Source organism: Haliotis cracherodii, unplaced genomic scaffold (genome assembly GCF_022045235.1).
Source record: "Haliotis cracherodii isolate W230 unplaced genomic scaffold, xgHalCrac1.p SCAF_4, whole genome shotgun sequence".
Taxonomy (NCBI): Eukaryota; Metazoa; Mollusca; class Gastropoda; order Lepetellida; family Haliotidae; genus Haliotis; species Haliotis cracherodii.
Genome location: NW_027266297.1, coordinates 19,019,392 through 19,039,469, shown reverse-complemented (window position 1 = coordinate 19,039,469; position 20,078 = coordinate 19,019,392). Strand labels below are relative to the sequence as shown.

Below are 20,078 nucleotides of genomic sequence, written 5' to 3'. Positions count from 1 at the left end.
GAACCAATGACACTCTAGAAGAGAACTGAGGCACACCTTCGACTATTCCTTCAACCAGCACAATAGCACAACACAGGCCGCATAATGTGCTCTGTCCATGCTGAAAGGTGCAGGAGAGGAGGATAGCCAAATTACCATTATCACAATTGCCTTTATGTTACTGGTAATTCTGTGTAATATCACCAACACTAATCCTGGATAAGTTTTCTACAACGCATTGTGTAATAGTGCTAAATAGATGTTTCAACGAGTCCAAGAAATTATTAATACGAGCTGAAGTTTGAGTATCTTATTGATAGAGCAAATTATACCAAGTCACAGTGATTCAGTATAGGGGAGGTAACTCGACATACTACCACTGAAAACTTTGCTTCAAAATGAAAGACAATTCAGTGCAGTATATAACATATTGATGGGATGTTGCTAAAACGATATGTAAAGTAGACAATTATTTAATTGTTTAATATTTCATGTTGATTATATGGTGATGTAATTCTAATTATTTTTTCCGTTCATGTTCGCAAAAAAATAGCATAGGCTCATCCTGAAAACCAATAAATTGCCTAACTTGTGCTTCAATCAGGGATTGTGGAAATGCATTCGTTTTATTTCTGACTAGGTTACACAAATAACATTGTCAGTTGATTTGATGTGATTAAAGCAGACATGGTATGGTGGTCAGAAAACTTCCATCCTGTCTATATGATGTGGTGACGAGTTAAATATAATTATGAAACAGCAATTAGGTATGTCCCAGCTGATAATACATTGTCTTGAGTTTGGACCCAATCGTGGCTCTTGGATATATGTACCTGACTAATGTTTTCGAGTGAGTGAGTGTAAATTGATCATGTTCCATCTACTAATGTTTATGAACGTGATGAATGATGTGTAGCTATCGTGAAGTTTGATCAATCCACACACCCGCTAGAACAGCTCAACAGGGTCCACACTCGATTACCAACAGGCCACGGTGATATCGATTGAATAAAGATGACTGGCGTTCGACATCCTTCAATTTACCTCACACCCAAATCCGAACAGTTACAGACGTCCTGCCAACAGCCCTTGGGCTCATTTCTCTGTAGACTTTTTTGACATCTCCACAATGTCATCGGACATAAAAACGGTGTGGGTATTTTTCAACCCGAATACATATTTCATACTGGCGTGTTGGTTTGAAAGGTTCTGTTCTAAAACAATAAAACGTTTTGGGAGGTCCAAATTCTATACATCACAAACAAGTACTGTTTCATCAATCATTAAGTTTTATTTGCTTCAGGTAGTAGCAACATTCATTCGGCAGATTTGATTTCAGATTCATGTTATTTTTAAACAATTTCTCTGTTAAAATGTTGTTTCATACCACCAGTACAGAATAATATACACGAATTGTATATAGACAAAAATCATAACCATGTTAATGTTCAATATACAAAGAAGGGTATACAATAAAGGCACTTAGTTGCAGAACACGACCGTGATTCTGATACAGCCGCTAGCAATATATATATCGGATGGTACCAATTTTGATTGATAATGGTGCTTTAAGAAGGGTTCTATTATGCGAAAGCAACACATTTTGCTCCATGTGTATTTCCCTACCCAATTTCACAGACATTTTCAACATCATTCCACTGCAATGTGCGGCTTTCAGTAAATATGCATCCGTCCAGATAACTCCCCTGAACCCTGACAAATCTGGAAGAGGAGCATATACCATAGTTGTCCAAGCTATGTACTGTCCATCTTTTATCATCTGACATCGACTGGTCGCAAATACGACTAGACCTTCATCAGTTAATCTGACCTGTTGTGATCAATGACCTGAATATCCTGGAATCAAACTAATCATTCTTCCGAACTCAGTTTACAACAGCCATGGCTTAGTCATGCATGTAAAAACTCAATTCTCCTTAAAAAAAAATGATTATCACGCCAAACGTCCATGACCTGCATCACTTTGGGCTATCCTCTCTCATCAAGTTGGCACACGTGATGTAAGTGGAATACTGTTACAAGCTGCGTTAAACCAAACTCACATGCTCACTTAATTACAATGTGATGTATGGGTTAACAGTACCCCCGGTATACAATAAATTATATAATGCAAGCATGGTGGATAATCTACGACTTAAATTCAACATTGCCCTGCCATTCTATCTGAGCATTTGTTGTGTGACTATCTAGAAACATCAACTACGTTTGCAGTAATATTTAACTTAAACAACCATGTTTGAGATGTGGATTTTTACAGTGGTGACCCGGTGTCTGACTCCATGACATGGAATGTTGCGTGTCGACGTATCCCAACGGCATGGGACATTGCTCACATTATAAACCACTGGTTTGGGTGGTCCAAACCCAATGATATACAGGTCTTTGTGATATAACAGGAGACTGCCGAGTCCTGCGATAAACACCTAACAAACAACACCTCGCAATAATACTGTAGCGAATGTTCTGTCATACATACTGCACGTGCAAACCATGCTCCATGACTGTATGTCTTCATTACAAGGATTTGAGTTGTCCGTGCACGGGGATATGTGCAACAGGCTTGACCAGAGTGTGTGCACTTGCCAGTTCTTCCTCTTCAACCTTTTCACACACATGCTTCGGAATTGGGCAAGAAAGCTGCATTACTTGACTGACTTGGATTATTTGGGCAAGTGAAAGGCAACAGACATTTTCATCCCGAAGATCTTCGAGCCCTCTTATACTTTCAGAATCCTCTTCCAGGCTGAGAACTTACACACGATACACACGTGTTTATTAAGTCGACAATTTCGGGCAGGACTAAACGATCTTTAGTTTGAACACGAGTGTTGTATGAATGCTCTTTGATGGACAAGATTGGCTTGCTTAAATAACACTGGTACAATTAGATGAATCAACATTCAATGAAAATAGTTCTAAAATCACAGCTATTACAATCGTCTGTAAACTTTAATGATATCCTATAGGTTGTTTACATGAGAAAACGCAATGGACCACATATATATTTTCTTCCTGTTTCGGATCACCGACCGCCCAAAATATCGGCCAGATTATTTTAAATTTATTTTTGCATGCTAGCTTCTGTTCCAGTTTCGCCTGTTACAGTTATTTCCCATCCGGATTTTCTGGAACCCGGATACCATTGCTGTTCGTGATTTTCTAATAATTGGCACTGTTTATGTTAGGTACAATTGTGAATTTAGGTTTTTGTGGTTGGGAAATCGAAATATAATCAAATCAAAATTCGACCTACCTACCCAATTATTTTTAAAACGTAAAAGGAAACAAGAAAATGTCTTATGTGTCCATCGCATCCACATCTGCATGATCACCGGATATATACTTGTTTACATGTATATATTGTACACGACCATCGACAAGTCTTGTGGCCATTTGAATTACGCATAGGCGCTATTGTTATTAGTTTACAACAAACCAACATTACTCATAACGTATATTCAGGAGTAATGCATATCTTCAGAACACAAAGACGACTGTGTCTAAGTGATAAGACATAGGACGTGTATGTACATGCCTCATCTTATCAACACAAACATTCACCATTATACAGTAACAATAACAAGCAGTACACATATATAAAGTTCATAACGTTGTTTGTGACTTTGTGAAAAAAAACTTAACACATCTCGGGTAGTGCATTAGTATTAATATTTACCATTTTCTGTCAAAAAATGTAGAAACTAATATTATATCGTCTTTATGTCGAGTAGAATAGTGACCTTGATATTAAATCGTCTACGTCGAGTAGAGTAGTGACCTTGATATTAAATCGTCTATGTCGAGTAGAATAGTGACCTTCATATTAAATCGTCTATGTCGAGTAGAATAGTGACCTTAATATTAAATCGTTTATGTCGAGTAGAATAGTGACCTTGATATGTTGTATGTCGAATCGTGTAGTAACATAAAAAAATAATCGTCTTTGATCCTTTTCAGTTCTGAAAAGTTCCATTGCATCGCTATAACATTTCAATGTCATTAACGACAATATCACACAATCCTGTGTTAATGATACAATTTTAGGATTGGAGGTACAGATACAACAGACATCTTACATTTAATTATGCATGTTTATACATAAGAGAAACGATTAATCATTGATTAAAATACGAAGATATGTATCGGGGTTAAATAAAGTGTTGAACGAAAGTAAAATTTTCGGGGTACATACAAACAGAGTAAATTGTATATATTATGTACAAGTTGTTACACCATATTATCAACATGGTAATATATTTATCTATGTAGTTGAAAATAAGTTGTTGGATATGAACGTGATATAAGTTGTGACAAAAGACTTGGAAATAAGCTGGCAATAATATATCGTGTACTAGATGCATTTCTGTAAGATATTTGTCGTGCCTAACCAGATCACTAGTGGATAAACATTATGGATTAACACAGCGGACAGTTGAAAGACGTGTACACGGTATTTCAATTGTAACTTAAGTTAAGATCTTAACTACTTTGTCAAGATCTTTAATTGTTCACAGACCGCATACTCTCAAATTTATTCGAATAACGTTCACCTGTACAAGGTATTCAGGGTCAATACAGTGTGAATGACGTTGACCTTCACCCCTGCATGTGACATGCTAGGTCTATATATAGCATCAGTTGATAACATAAGCCTTCAAACGTGACCATGATATAGACGATCTATACATCATCATACGACCTTGACATTTGTCGAGTGTACTATTGGACGTTATATGTGCCATATAGTCTTACAAATGAACGTTGCTAACCCACCTTCTCTTTTGAGGAAGAAATATAACTACTTGAAACGACTCCATATTTTACTAATTACAATTTCATGATGTGCAATGATAGCTCCTTGAGAGATGTGAGAGCACTCTTCAATGTCTCATTCTGGACAACCTTATCAGCTCCACAGAGTTCATTACATAGGTGTTTGCTTCTCATTGACACAGCTAGGGTACAGAGATAGATGTGCAACGAGAAGTAATTAGGTTTCAACACTAAATCATCTTATTTCACGGTTGTAGAGCCATTTCAATGGACAAAAATATAGAGTTGTGGGTCTGGCGATTCAGGATGGGCTTGAAACTGACCCTTTTCTGATTCAAAGTGTAAGAACTATCCGTTAATTTAATTAAGAATTGTTTCATTTGACAAACATCTTTAATGTTGAAATAGTTTACCTATTCACCAACAGTGCACACATGCACACACACTATGAACTACTACCAGAAGCTCATTGTTGAAGCTAACTTACTATGTCAAATCAGCATTTATCAAATCAATCCTGTGCAATCTGTACTTTTTCCTTCAATGAAAATAAACGATTCAAAGATATATAGTCCACTTCAGGTAATATCGCGTTCACTGGTAAAATCATGGTTGAGGTTCATTCAGGCACGATTAATTTGTCTCACACTTAACAAGCTCTGTTCTTTTTCTAAAGTTAAGTAACAATGAGTATGTATGGCATGATACCTAACATTGCCAACATGCTCCTCTTGTACCCCGATGAACCACAGGAATCTGAACTTCTCATTTAAAACGATGAAACTCCATCAAACACACCTCGCTATGTATACACTATTATTCGAACTTTCTCTATATTATAAAGAGAGGGGTGTTTGGCATTAAATATGCTTCCAATTTTGTTATTTTGATGAGAACTCCAGATGACCCTGGTAGAAAACAAACGTATGATAAACTATTAGATAAAGCTCGGTACCATTCATATGTTCACTGCGTTAACCGAGTTGACAGAACTATATTCCAAGTCAACCGAGGGCTCATTAGACGGAATACTTCAACATAGCAATGCTATCATCTCCCATTGACTACCTTGTAATTTGTCTACGGTTCAGACCAGGAGGCCATCCACTGTTCTCCCGATTCTATTATGAGAAGTGACGAAAATGAGGATTTCTTTAAAATGCAAATACAAAATAATTCTATCCTACTTGTTATGGCTGTTTATTCGTGGACACTGACTTGCCTTTGCATGTATTTGTGACAGTGCCACCATTGGGACAGAAGACGCTCACTTTTCGCGAACACCTGGTGTCATCACTATTTCATAACGTTTCATAAACACATGCATATGAAAATGGTTTAGATTACTTAAAGGTAATGAAAATGTGTTTATCTTATATTTTCCTGTTATTGAGCCTCAATTTCAACATGTGGCAAGTCTAGCCAACTTGAAACTGAACCATTTACACTTCTTCGGAGAGATATGGTAACCTCTTCCTCATATCTCAACAATAAACGGGAGTGGTCTGGGAGCCAAGTGGTTAAAGCGTTCGCTCGTCACGCCGAAGACCCGGGTTCGATTCCCGACATGTGTACTATATGTGCAGACCATTTCTGGTGTCCCCCGCCTTGATATTGCTGGAATATTGCTAAAAGCGACGTAAAACCATACTCACTCACTCACACAACAACAAACGGATGGTGGAGACTGAGAAATATCATGTGACCTTTAACGATACACCATACAATAAATAATCTACTCATGCCATAATAAAAGCCTACATTGAAAAAATAAAAAATAAACCAAAATGGGATGTAATAAATATGCTAATGTAACCAAACAAATTCCATCACTCAGAATTTAAGATTAACGTTAATAGTATGAAAACAACGAAGCTGCATAAAACGAATTGGTAGAGTCTGTAAGTGTTCGCTATATCCGAACCTGACTATATCACACTGATTGGACAAACACACATGCCAGCATGGTGTATGTGCTACTATTATAAGGATAACTCCCGACTGACGGCCAGGCTACAGATGCTGTTACGGTACAATTTACATACAAGTCATTATTTGCCCACAGGGAGCAAGTCGTCATATGGCGGTTGTTCTTGGGATTCCTCCTCTGTGGGATATGACTGAAATAAAATAATGATAATATACAAAATAACTAACTCAGAAGAAGCAACACAAACATTGCTTATTGAACTGATCAATACAAAAATTGCAATTCTTTGAATTATCTGTGACATAAACAATCATGGACTATTTTGAACTCATCATTACTTATTTTTATCAAGTTCACATATTAGTTCACGAGCACGGGTATGGTTCTGACAAACCTAGAAACATAATCGGGGCGAACCGGGATTCGAATTCGGATTCGATCATAGGTTTCTGGCGTGCCCAAGGGACGCAACTCAGCACAGCGAATCGCGGTGCCTTTGACGACTGGGTCGCCCGTGCCACAGAATGGACAAGATATACAAAGGGTAATTGTAATAGATTGTATAAACCTTGGCATATTTTATAGTTCCATTCTTGGTTATGAAATGCATTCATCTTAACATAAACAAAAGAACATTTAATATCTGTCATTTAAGAATCAAAACAATGGTTGAAATTTCTGAATATTATTATGAAACATATCATCATTTATGAATACTAGAATGAAAGCATACATTAAATAATTTCACATGATAATAATTAAGCCTACACCTCACCTTGGAACAAAAAAGACCTTTTTCAACTTATTTCTACTAAAAATGAACATGTTTAAGATTAATATTTAGGTAGACAAAGACTATAGCGAACAAGACGTTGGGAGAAACAGGCAAGGCGATATGTCGCATCCGACTGTGGCTGTCCACTGTTTTGGACGATACTCGCGGGTACATGCTGGGGTGGACAAGGGTGGACAAGGAGAGGCACAGGACATGTGCGAGAGGACAGTATAGAATATGTGGGGGAGGACAGCACAGGACATGTGGGGGAGGACAGCACAGGTTATGTGGGGGAGGACAGCACATGATATATGTGGAGGACAGCACATGATATGTGGGGGAGGACAGCACAGGATAAATGGGGGAGGACAGCACAGGATATGTGGGGAGGACAGCACAGGATATGTGGGGAGGACAGCACAGGATATATGGGGGAGGACATCACAGGATATGTGGGGGAGAACAGCACAGGATAATGGGGAGGACAGCACAGGATATATGGGGAGGACAGCACAGGATATGTGGGGAGGACAGCACAGGCTATGTGGGGGGAGGACAACACAGGATATATGGGGGAGGACAGTACAGGCTATGTGGGGGAGGGCAGCACAGGACATGTGGGGGAGGACAGCACATGTTATGTGAGGGAGAACAACACAGGATATTTGGGGGAGGACAGCAAAGGATATGTTGGGGAGGACAGCACAGGATATGTGCGGGAGGACAGTATAAGATATGTGGGGGAGGGCAACTCAAGACATGTGGGGAAGACAGCACAGGAAATATCCGAGTTATTTGTATAAATACATGCAATTTGAGATTGAACTGATGACTATGATTCTGTTACTAATCGTGTGAGTGGCGGTGCGGTGCGGCCGGTATGTTCACCATTTCGCGAACACCTGGTGTCATCTCAGATTTTGAATTATCTATTCACATAATATTCACCACTATATGCATTTTACGCCATTGGAATCATTTTCGGCAGATAATTCTGATTATTTTCTGACGTTGACGTCTTATATTTATATGGTAAACTCGGAATTGTCAGGATCTTTACACATATATGTAGTTATCAATAGTTCAAGACAGACGGGGCGCCGGCAGAGAACACAGTGATTGTACCGAGGTCATACAAATATATCGTCCTAAACGATATATAAAGTTCGACTTAACCTGGTAATACTGTATATGTATTTAAGCATGTTTGAAGCAGAATCATAGCTGACAAATACCAAAATTTACTTCAGCATGCAGGGTTTATCATATGTCTATAATGAGTTGCCACTTCTTGCTAACCCGTAGCATACATGTGGGCAATACATATGAAAGGTTCTAGCGAATGCTTCTGTACTGGAATACAATGTATTCTACAATCTGCGTGCAGTGATGGGAACATGCAGGTTTACATGTGAAACCAACGAAATGTACTTATGAACTTAAAATAGATCGACCCATTTTCTAAGGAAAATAATATTAACGAGGGTCCACAAAGAGAATGATATATTATAAATAATTAATAATTCTAGATAAAAGACGATGTGAATACTACTAAAATGATTTTTTTTCGTTACACATTGACATCCACCATCCACCTAAACACCTTTACCACAACCACGAACTCATGAATTTCTGGTTACGCATGCAATTTACCATTGCTAGTGTCTAGCGACTCCTTGACGCGTGTCACTAGAAACTGTTGCGTTTTTCGCCTGGAACAACAATTACAAAAGTGACAGACAGAAACAGAGAAAAGGTTCAATTGTTTTACCTTGAGAAACATGCAATAGCAATGTACATTTAAGATATTTGTGTAAAGGAATATACTCTTGGTTCCATTTTATATGCTTCGGGGGGCGGTCGGGTAGCCTAGTGGTTAAAGCGTTCGCTCGTCACGCCGAAGAACCGGGTTCGATTCCCGACATGGGTTCAATGTGTGAAGCCCATTTCTGGTGTCCCCCGCCGTGTTATTGCTGGACTATTGCTAAACGCGGCGTAAAACCATACTCACTCACTCACTTATATGCTTCGCCAGAACAAAGTGGATCCTTATTACTATAACGACCGAGAGCTGATAATGCGAACTAGTTTGATGACATCACGTTGTATACTCACTTGCTGAGGCAATGTCAGTGTGGCTGTACGTTTGGTTGGCTGAGGCAAGACTGGCTCCGATCTGGATGTTGATTTGTTCGTAGGGGTCATCCTCTTGAAAAGCAAAAGGTCATTGTATACTGGGCATCACCGTTCTCAGGGACGTTCGTACCGTTATATTCATACGTCTAAATATCAACTACAAAGGGGTATCCGATACTTATTTAACTAAGATTGGTTAATATGAAGCATTTTAATACGCCAAACACGAACCAGACAGCAATACTAACGTTCATGTTTATAACGCGTCCAATCCATACCCGAAAAATGCTCCAAGCGCTCCATTATTACCCCGGTCAATCGATCAGTGTCACCTGATTTTCATTCTCAGCTCCTTAGGGAGTATACAGCCTAATCTGCCTGTGAGGCGTTAGAAGCTTCTAAAAATCACATGCAGTGGCTTAGCTACCACGTAGCACAAAAAAACAAGTGCTTACACTAAAAAATCGTTACAGAAATAAATAAAATAAATATTTTTGAAAAGTACTTTAGTGTGTTCTTCTTTCAGTTGTTTGTTATAGTTACATGATCTTTTGTTATATTACAGGTTGACCCGACTACCAGTGTCAAAATTGTCTTTGATGAGTTGGTTCGATGTCGTTGTTTGCTTGTGACATTTCCTTTACCCTTTTCGCGAACATAAATGAATTTCAGCCGCCCATTCATTAATTTTTATAGCTATTTTGTCATTTACGCCAAATTGAATCTGTTTCGGTGGACAATCTAGAGTGGTAATTCTCTTGCATTGACAATTTATAGTTTACGATTATATGAGGATATAAAAATCAACCGTTTTATTAGCTTAAAATGTGTTATTACAGAACGTGGTAAGGGTATTTCGTGATATCTCTGTTTTAGATATGTTGCATTGGCTTGTTTGTGTTTGTGTTTGATAAGCGTGATGAGTGTTTAAGAAAAATAAGTACTGAAATATGATTGCCTACATTTTAAGTTCCCCTTGCAGCGCCCCTGACCTGTATATATTTGTTGATATATTCGCGGTAGGTACACTATGTCATGTCATAACCATACGTATCTTTATACATGTTTCGTTATTAATTTTCACCAGTATATACAGTTAGCAGCAAGGAGTAGGTGCATGGATCATACAGCCTGTTATCATAGGGTAGTATTAACAGTGGTTTGCGGTTCTTGATAAACAGTTTTATCTTCCACTTGACCTGTCGCTATCACCTGACTCAGTCAGTAACCTCTGATAGCCTGTGTAACCTGATCTACATAAATGCATGACGGTGATACCGAGTGAAATGATGAAGTACCTGCATTGCTGCGGGCCCCGGGGCTCTTTGGTGGTTGGTCGTAGTCGTTGGTCGGTGTCGGAGGTTCCTGGGAGAGCCGGCTGAGGGTGGTGGGAGCGTGGCTACGTCTCCAGTTTATCGGGTTGAGGGCGCGACTCAATCGCTGCAGGGGATTCTTCTTCCGCTTTTTCACTTTGTCTAGGGCACTGTGGATAGATATAAGACATTTTATTGTTTTTGTTTTGTTTTGTTTGTTTGTTTTTGTGGCTTCTTTTGGACTTCACACTAAGCAATATTCCTGCTATGTGACGGCCGCCTGTAAATAATTGAGGCAGGACCAGACAATCAAGTGACTGATATTATGAGCAGCAATCAACGCCGTCGGGGTACGTTGACACGTCATCAACCAAATGCCCGAGCCCTACCACGACGTCAATTCAATCGCCTCTTACTACCGGCATAGGTTGGGACCAATTCGAACTCCGATTCCCCATGCAGTTGTCATAGGGCGAACATGGCTAACAACACATCTATTTTAGAGGTCATGTACCTTTCGTAAATGTGAAAAAAACATCACAAAATTCGGATAATGATAACTCAAATCAACGCCAATAATCAGCCTCGATTAACTGCCGAAACAGATTCCATTGGGCGTAAAGAGCAATATAGTGGTGAAAATTATTGATAGAAAATGATAAAAAGGACTGAATAACAGTGATGACACTAGGTTTCACCCTCAAAGAAGTTTCTCCACCAACACATTTGCGACTAGCGGAATGTGATTAGATTATATTATTCCAAAAGCTAAGCAAGTATAATCTTTCATCTGTCTCTAAACCTACATCCTCTATGCAGGCTTAGCAGGTTCGCGTAAAGTTATGAAACCGTATTGTTGCTGCAGCTGTGTCAAGAGCTTTGAAAAGTGCTTACCACCTACAACTCTTAACCCGACAGGAACTCGGTGTATCGTTACATTATGTAATCCCATGTAATCCTCTTGTCATGTCTACAATTGCTGTTAAATAATAGGATAATGTAGAGAGAAGCACATAGAGGTCAGGGCAAAGGTCAAGGGTCGAATGCCTTCAGCGCCGTGCAAAGTATGTAAGTTATGGCGTTCAGTGGAAGGACAATATAAACAGCGCGAGGAGTATGTGTCCCTGCTCGCATTTATCAGAGCAAAATAAAATGTAAGAATTAATCAAGAGTCCTCGTGTAATGCTGCATCGACTGTGACGTTCATAACAACCGTTTGACCACGACGCCATTATGTAAAGTTGTGCGGATGGGCCTGTGGTCTTTGCTGAATTACGTCCCTTAGATGACTTGATGGTGATCAGGTCGAATCCCTAATACTATCCGATCGTGATGCTTGATTTGTCAGCAACATACCTATGCTCAACGAATTCTGAGCGAAGCACTTCAATGAGTCACTCACTCACACACCTACTCACTCAAACACGTTGATGTTCATATGCTGCTGCAAGCTGTCAGTCCTTCATCCATGCACTCAACACTAAGAAAATCGAAACCAGGATCCATTGGCACATGCAAACCTAGCGCTACGATTGTCGTAAGTCTGTGGTAAATATTAGAATCAATATTGTCTTAGAGCTAAGAACGCTTTGTGCAATAGGACCGAAGTTAGATGAATGTTCTGGTGTGGTCATTAGAATACAGGGTCAGATATAAACATTTTAAATAAACCCATGGACTAATTTGACTGCAGTGTCTATGTTGAATCTGGCTGACAAGCAAGCCGAGTTTTCCTATTCTACGTGGGTGTTTCGCGCATTAATAAAGAACAGAAATCATCGGCATATATGTAGTTTCGTTAATGTGGGTATAGATTGTACCAGAAAGCTTCCGCAAAGTTGCGGCGAGATGAGCCAGGATAATCTGGGGGTAATGGCGCTCAGTTTTAGCAACACAAATATCGGTACAGGCCAATGTGATTGACAGTGTAATGTCATCGTAATCCTCCCTGAATTTCAAATGTTTGCAGGCGTTAAATGCTTGTGTCCTTTGACGCTAGTTTTCTAAAGCCCGTGAAGAAAGACATCCACCAGAGTTGTATTTGAACAATATTCTCATTCACCCGTGACGGTTACTACAGACTATTCTGGCATATGAATACGCCTAGTGTTGCTGTTCACTGAACTGAGTGTGTTCGCCATGGACAGGACGTTATTCACCTCAATACAAAAACAACGATAAGAGATTATGCCTTCTCCGAAAATTATAGACTAAGAGATCAGGTAACCTTGACGTAATGCTTGGGCCCATAGATGTGTGTTTTGATAAAGCCCAATATGGTTAAAAGGTGAACTGCGACATGATATCCAAATGTAACCATGCATAATTAAATACCGTTTAAGGATTTGGCATTTGTAGGATAATTTTGTATGTTATATATTTTGTACAGTACACGACGGCGAACACACGGCCTCCTACGTACACGGGTGATCTGAGTCTGTTAAAACGTCGTTGTTCTTGTTGGCGAGAATCCGGCTACAGTAATAGATACAGTGTTCTTGTAATGAACGCGCATGACAGTGTCCCGCAGCGCAGATATGGCTAAACTACGCCAAAGATTGTATTATATTCAAGCAGCAGGTAGAATATCCGTAGGTCAAAGAAAAAAGTCTTACTAAACACGCAACAGTGTAACATGAACTCCGCATAAACACAGCGTGACATGCATATATATCACATTGGCGAGAACAGCTGGTATAACTTGAAGATAATTTCAGCAGCAAGACATGCTTACCCTTTTCGCGAATACAGAACATCACTGAATTTCAGTAATCCATTTATGTAACTTTCACCCCTTTTGTTCCTTTTACACCCAATGGAATCTTGTTTTTTTCTCTGACGGCACCTTCCGCCATTTTGGTAAGGGATGTGCAGGAGCTTATTATACAGATGACAAGTGTATACGTGAACGATATGATGTATTGTTAAGTCCTGAAAACTACGATACTTTCAAGTTTGGTGATGGTTTGATTGTACGATTAGTGTAAATTCCCTATCTAAGTAGGTCACGGACCTACAATTAAACAATGTTAACAGGTTGATAAAATAAAGGCTTGATAGAGGCAAGCAATTAAAATGCCACACAATCCTACCTGTTACCACAGAATATATAAGGAGGTTATATGATTATCATTAAAGAATGTGTGTAACGTAAACTTTGGGTAACACAGGACTTGCGTAAAAGTGTCCTGCCACTGACAGTGATATTGTTTCAACTTAGTACACACTGATTCTTACACACACCCTTAATACACACTTCTAGCACTACACAATCGTTCCGAGGCAAGGGAGTTAACTGACTATACAAGTCCAGTTTCTACCCTTGCTGAACTAGTACCAGACACATCCAGACATTGCACAACACACATCCAATACTGTACTACTACACACGCCCTTAATACACTTCTAGTACTACACAATCGTTCCGAGGCAAAGGGAGTTAACTGACTATACAAGTCCAGTTTCTACCCTTGCTGAACTAGTACCAGACACATCCAGACATTGCACAACACACATCCAATACTGTACTACTACACACGCCCTTAATACACTTCTAGTACTACACAATCGTTACGAGGCAAGGGAGTTAACTGACTATACAAGTCCAGTTTCTACCCTTGCTGAACTAGTACCAGACACATCCAGACATTGCACAACACAGACCCACTACTGTACCACTACACACACCCTTAATACACACTTCTAGTACTACACACGCATCCACACTCATATATAATTTATATCCAAACATTGTACTGCATACATCCTAAAATTGTACTACACTCACCACAAACTGTAATCTATTGTAATACACTTGTATTCAAGCAAACATATTCACTCATTTCCTCCATCTAATCATAAAAACTGTAATATATTGTAATACTCTTGTATAAAGCAATTAATTTCACTCATTTTCTCTATCTAATAACACAAACTGTAATTTATTGTAATACACTTGTATACAAACAAACATATTCACTCATTTTCTCCATCTAATCACACAAACTGTAATATATTCTTAAACTCTTCTATACCAGCAAACATTTTCACTCATTTTCTTCATCTAATAACCAAAACTGTAACATTTTGTAATACACCTGTATACAAGCAAACGTTTTCACTCATTTTCTCCATCTAATCACACAAACTGTAATATATGTTGATACACTTGTATACATGCAAACATTTTCATCCATTTTCTCCATCTAATCACCAAAACTGTAACATATTGCAATACACCTGTATACAAGCAAACATATTGACTCATTTTCTCTATCTAGTCACACAAACTGTAATATATTGTTATACACTTGTATACAAATAAATATATTCACTCATTTTCTCCATATAACCACACAAACTGCAATCTATTGGAATACACTTGTATACAAGCAAAACATAATAACTCATAACTCCTAAACTAATCACCCAAACAGTGACATTTTGTAATACACTGCATACATGCATGTTGCGACGTTTCTGAAATATCAAGACATATTAGACACATTTTACAAATTCACTGTTTTTACACATTGACAGTAACATGTATATGCAAGCATATTAACTCATCTTCTACATCCAGTCATGTACATATTGTGTCTATACCATACACTGTATACATGCTAGGATGTTAACTTCTTTCCTACACCCAGTCTTTTTCATATTGTGTCTATACTATACACTGTATTCATACAGGCATGTTAACTCCTTTCCTACACCCAGTCATGTACATATTGTGTCTATACTATACATTGTATACATACAGGCATGTTAACCCCTTTCCTACATCCAGTCATGTACATATTGTGTCTATACTATACATTGTATACATACAGGCATGTTTACTCCTTTCCTACATCCAGTCATGTACATATTGTGTCTATACTATACACTGTATACATACAGGCATGTTAACTCCTTTCCTACATCCAGTCATGTACATATTGTGTCTATACTATACACTGTATACATACAGGCATGTTAACTCCTTTCCTACATCCAGTCATGTACATATTGTGTCTATACTATACATTGTATGCATACATGCATGTTAACTCCTTTCATACACCCAGTCATGTACATATTGTGTCTATACTATACACTGTATACATACAGGCATGTTAACTCCTTTCCTACATCCAGTCATGTACATATTGTGTCTATACTATACACTGTATACATGCAAGCATGTTAATTCATTTTCTACATCGAGTCATGTACAAATTGCGTCTATACTATCAATATAAACATACAGGCATTTCAACTCCTTTCCTACACCTAGTCATGTGCAGATTGTGTCTATACTATACACTGTATATACGTACAGGCATGTTAACCTCTTTCTTACATCCAGTCATGTACATATTGTGTCTATACTATACACTATATACACACAGGCATGTTAACCTCTTTCCTACACCCAGTCATGTACAGATTGTGTCTATACTATACACTGTATATACGTACAGGCATGTTAACTCCTTTCCTACATCCAGTCATGTACAGATTGTGTCTATACTATACACTGTATATACGTACAGGCATGTTAACTCCTTTCCTACATCCAGTCATGTACAGATTGTGTCTATACTATACACTGTATACATACAGGCATGTTAACTCATTTTCTACATCCAGTCATGTACAGATTGTGTCTATACTATACACTATATACATACACGCATGTTAACCCCTTTCTTACACTCAGTCATGTACAGATTGTGTCTATACTTTACACTGTATACATACAGGCATGTAAACACCTCTGCTACACCCAGTCATGTACAGATTTTGTCTATACTATACACTGTATACATGCAAGCATGTAAACTCCTTTTCTACATCTTATTGCCAATTACATCAGTTCGTAGCTGCACTCTGTTACAACGATAGACATAAACTATCGATCTGAGACGCTAAATAATCCAGACAATTCATCTATGCGTCAATAGGATATCATGTGTACATAGAAGCGGACGGAGTCACATCTTAACGATGACAATGATCACGTCCTAGGACTGTATCGATTCTCTGATTGTGATGGCTGTGCCAGTCATTGGTCTATTACATTTTTGATCCACTGCACACATCTATCGCATAGTTCAACGACTTCGGCGAGTTTCCCATTCCTTTCAAACACACGTGGACGACGATCGATAATAAGTCATAAAGTTGACACGGTGCATACGTATGCGTCACTAGTTAGGGGACAGATGTATTGGGATGGAACTGTTTTTTTTGGGTATGTTCATTACTTAATGATGTTATTATGGCTGTTAGGAATGTGTTATGTTCAACCAGATGAAGTATAAGGCTTGTTTAGATTGTCTGTCTTCTTTATTTACACTGAAGAATCAATCTAATTCTGTATGAAGGTTTAATGAGACATTTATATTGTGTTAAGAGTTGTGTTCTAATGACATAACGATAAAGTGATGAGGTTAATATACTGGATATTATCACATATCGAAAGGTATAACATTCAGATATAGGCGGAATGAGACTGTAATCTAGCATACACAAAACACGGTGGATGTGTGAACCTAGGTGCTTTGTTAAAATGAGTATGATAGATGGTTGAATGAGTGAGGTAGACGAACTGGTAGATGTGTGATATATCTTAGCGGTCAGCAGTATTTTATTACATTTTCAATTCCCAAATTGTGAAATGACTGACATTTATTCAGCTCTGAGGACGGCTATGGTTGAGGGGAAGTGGAGATGTAGGTTCATGCGGTATAGTGTGTTGTGAGGTGGGATACTATCTACATGTTTGCAAGGCATGCGTATGCGATGCTGGTGGTGTAGAGTACAGTGTAAAGAAAGAAAAGGCTGGGCGAGGTAGACATATGCGTTAGTAAAGTACGAGAGGCATACATATAGGTAAAAATAAGGACGGGTGGTAGTGAAATAAGGTAGGAGACTATTTTAAAGGTATTTGTAGATTCTTACCCCGCGGATAAAGACCTAGGAAGCCTCATTGGTGTTTGGGTTGGATTGTAGGCGACATCTTCATACGGGTTTGATTTGGTCCTCATTTCATCTGTCATTTCCTCTGTGATCTTCTCCACACGGATGGTAATAGTATGGCGAGCCCTTGGAAACACAAAATAATTATCAGGGAAACTCAGCTTTCGGGAATAGGCAAAATGCACCATGTGTCTCGTTGGAATTTCAATGCAACTTTCCAGGATTGGACTTATGGCCTGAGTTTGAGAATAATCCAGAGGGGATATGACTAGCACCTCATCAGAAACGACTGTCAAAAGGCGAAACCGGCTTGGCAAGGGGAGACTACTCTCGCTCTCCTCTTGCAACACAGTTACCGTTCTTGAGGGAAGGTCAGCACCTGAGATAATATCTGCCAAATAATGAGGCCTGTGGGAATGCACACTTGTTATCTCCATCGTTTTGATTTCAAGATCTGGTGGCAAGAGCATGGGAACAGAATACCCACTGTCCGCTATCCTTTGAAATCTGATAACCTCACATTCTTTGAAGGAACTTTTCTTCATCTTAAACTTCTCTGGTTCCTTGCTGGCTAGTCGGAGGATGTCTCCATATCTTAAACAGAATGGTTTGGGAAAATCAGAGAAAATGTCCCCCATTACCCGTACTTCCGTACCAGGTGGGCATTGTAACAAATCTCGAATGAATCTGAAAGATTTTGGAAATTCAGAAAAAGATGCTCTAACATTGCCATCAATGCTGTAAAACCTGGTCCTAGTCCTTGCTAGAAGACGCTTAGCGCTTTTCACTTTGTGCACTATGACATCAGACACATTCTTTAAATGGTTTGTCAACTCTGTATGAATCTGTGGATAATTCACAATCGTAGCCACCACTGGGAAATCCTCTTCATATGTTCCAATGAAGTCGTCAATTTTCATAGAAACAATTTTCTGCTTCACTGGCACTTCGTAGTCATTCTGCGAAAATTGTCTCACTTGCAAACTAACACTGACAGGGACTTTCCATCTCGTATCCAACTCCCCCCACGGCGAAACTTCCAACATCTCCTCGGGCTTCCGTAAGTGTATCACCCCTTTAAAGGTTAATGGCATCTGAACCAAAGGGGAAGGAGGTGGTTCATTGTGTGGCAAATTCGGCTCTGGATTCTCAGTAGAACTGATTCTCTTCAATCTTATTGGCTGGAGCTGCACGTTATCTGTGGACAGCCGAAGTCGTCTGCTCACCCGGGCCTGATTGACCAGTTCCCGCAAAGTATACACTGACCGGTCCTCGAGGACACGGAAGTAGCCCTTGCAATCACTGGACAATCTGATAACATTGCCACTATTATCCTTGCACTCCAGGCGAACTTTGTCATCTCGCGGGTCCTTGAATGTACGCAAAAAGCGGAACTTGTCTCCTTGTCTAACTGAAAACCCAGGTAAATAGGGGTCATCGTAATCCTCCGTGGCTTGAAAATAGGTCGGACAATCCTTAAGTAGGTCGCTCACTGATGTGTACAGAGATTCATGACTGTCGCAAAGTTGGCCTTTGTTTTTAGGAGGTAATACAACGAACTTCAAGCACGATTCAAGGGAACACGGTATTTCCTTCCGAGCGCCTGTGTCCTCGCTGTGAAACGCTAGAGTAACTTCTTTAGGTACGTGTGACCTGAGTAACAACACATCTCCGCGTGAGATACGTACATGACTGCCTGTGTACCCTCCTCCGACCACGGAGACAGTTGTGGGGAGGTCTGCCACGTTCACAAAGTCCTGTAAAGTATGTATGGACCCATCCTCCACCTGTCTGCTCACATGCGCCCCACGGGCCGCCATTACGCGACTCTTGTCATTTGAACTTCAGGCAATCTGTTTTCCATAGCGCAATATTTCCTGTTGGCTCGCTGTTTACCTGGGCAAAAATGCAAGTGGATTATCTCCCTTGTTTAAGTAAGGTGACAACAGGTTGGATCGATAGGGGATGACAGTTACTTGCTGGAGGCGGTTTGAAAGGACGTCTGTGAAACAAGGCTTTCGAGTAGGTTGTAACAGGCTCAGTTACAGCCTTGAAAAAAAGCTTCCTTGGTAACCAGATGTGTTATACGAGTTGTCATGATTTATTTTTAATGGGAGATCGAAATAAAACATCCCTTTAAAGGTGTAGTGTATACATATGTTGGAAAACCACTCAGCTTTTA

General features: G+C 39.3%; 1 protein-coding gene across 2 annotated transcripts; it reads right to left on the bottom strand.

The window, feature by feature from the left end:
• Nucleotides 1-1,272: 1,272 nt before the first annotated feature.
• On the bottom strand, nucleotides 1,273-19,767 carry LOC139478700 (uncharacterized). 2 transcript variants are annotated; one of them, XM_071261286.1, is made up of 5 exons: nucleotides 17,879-19,767; nucleotides 10,913-11,097; nucleotides 9,594-9,686; nucleotides 9,132-9,190; nucleotides 1,273-6,893 (listed from the first exon to the last, which is right to left on the bottom strand). In XM_071261286.1, the coding sequence occupies exons 1-4, from the start codon at nucleotides 19,714-19,716 to the stop codon at nucleotides 9,168-9,170; spliced, it is 2,139 nt and encodes a 712-aa protein (XP_071117387.1). In that variant the 5' UTR covers nucleotides 19,717-19,767; the 3' UTR covers nucleotides 1,273-6,893; nucleotides 9,132-9,167. The 2 variants fall into 2 exon arrangements, with proteins under 2 accessions (XP_071117387.1, XP_071117385.1); XM_071261284.1 differs by lacking the exon at nucleotides 9,132-9,190.
• Between the last annotated feature and the right edge of the window lie 311 nt (nucleotides 19,768-20,078).

Excerpts from the sequence above, each read along its gene's own strand:
- LOC139478700 (XM_071261284.1), bottom strand. The coding sequence starts at position 19,716 with ATGGCGGCCCGTGGGGCGCATGTGAGCAGACAGGTGGAGGATGGGTCC. Across the intron at positions 11,098-17,878 it reads CCTAGGTCTTTATCCGCGGG|TGCCCTAGACAAAGTGAAAA; the intron begins GTAAGAATCTAC and ends ATCTATCCACAG. Across the intron at positions 9,687-10,912 it reads CGGGGCCCGCAGCAATGCAG|AGGATGACCCCTACGAACAA; the intron begins GTACTTCATCAT and ends TTGCTTTTCAAG.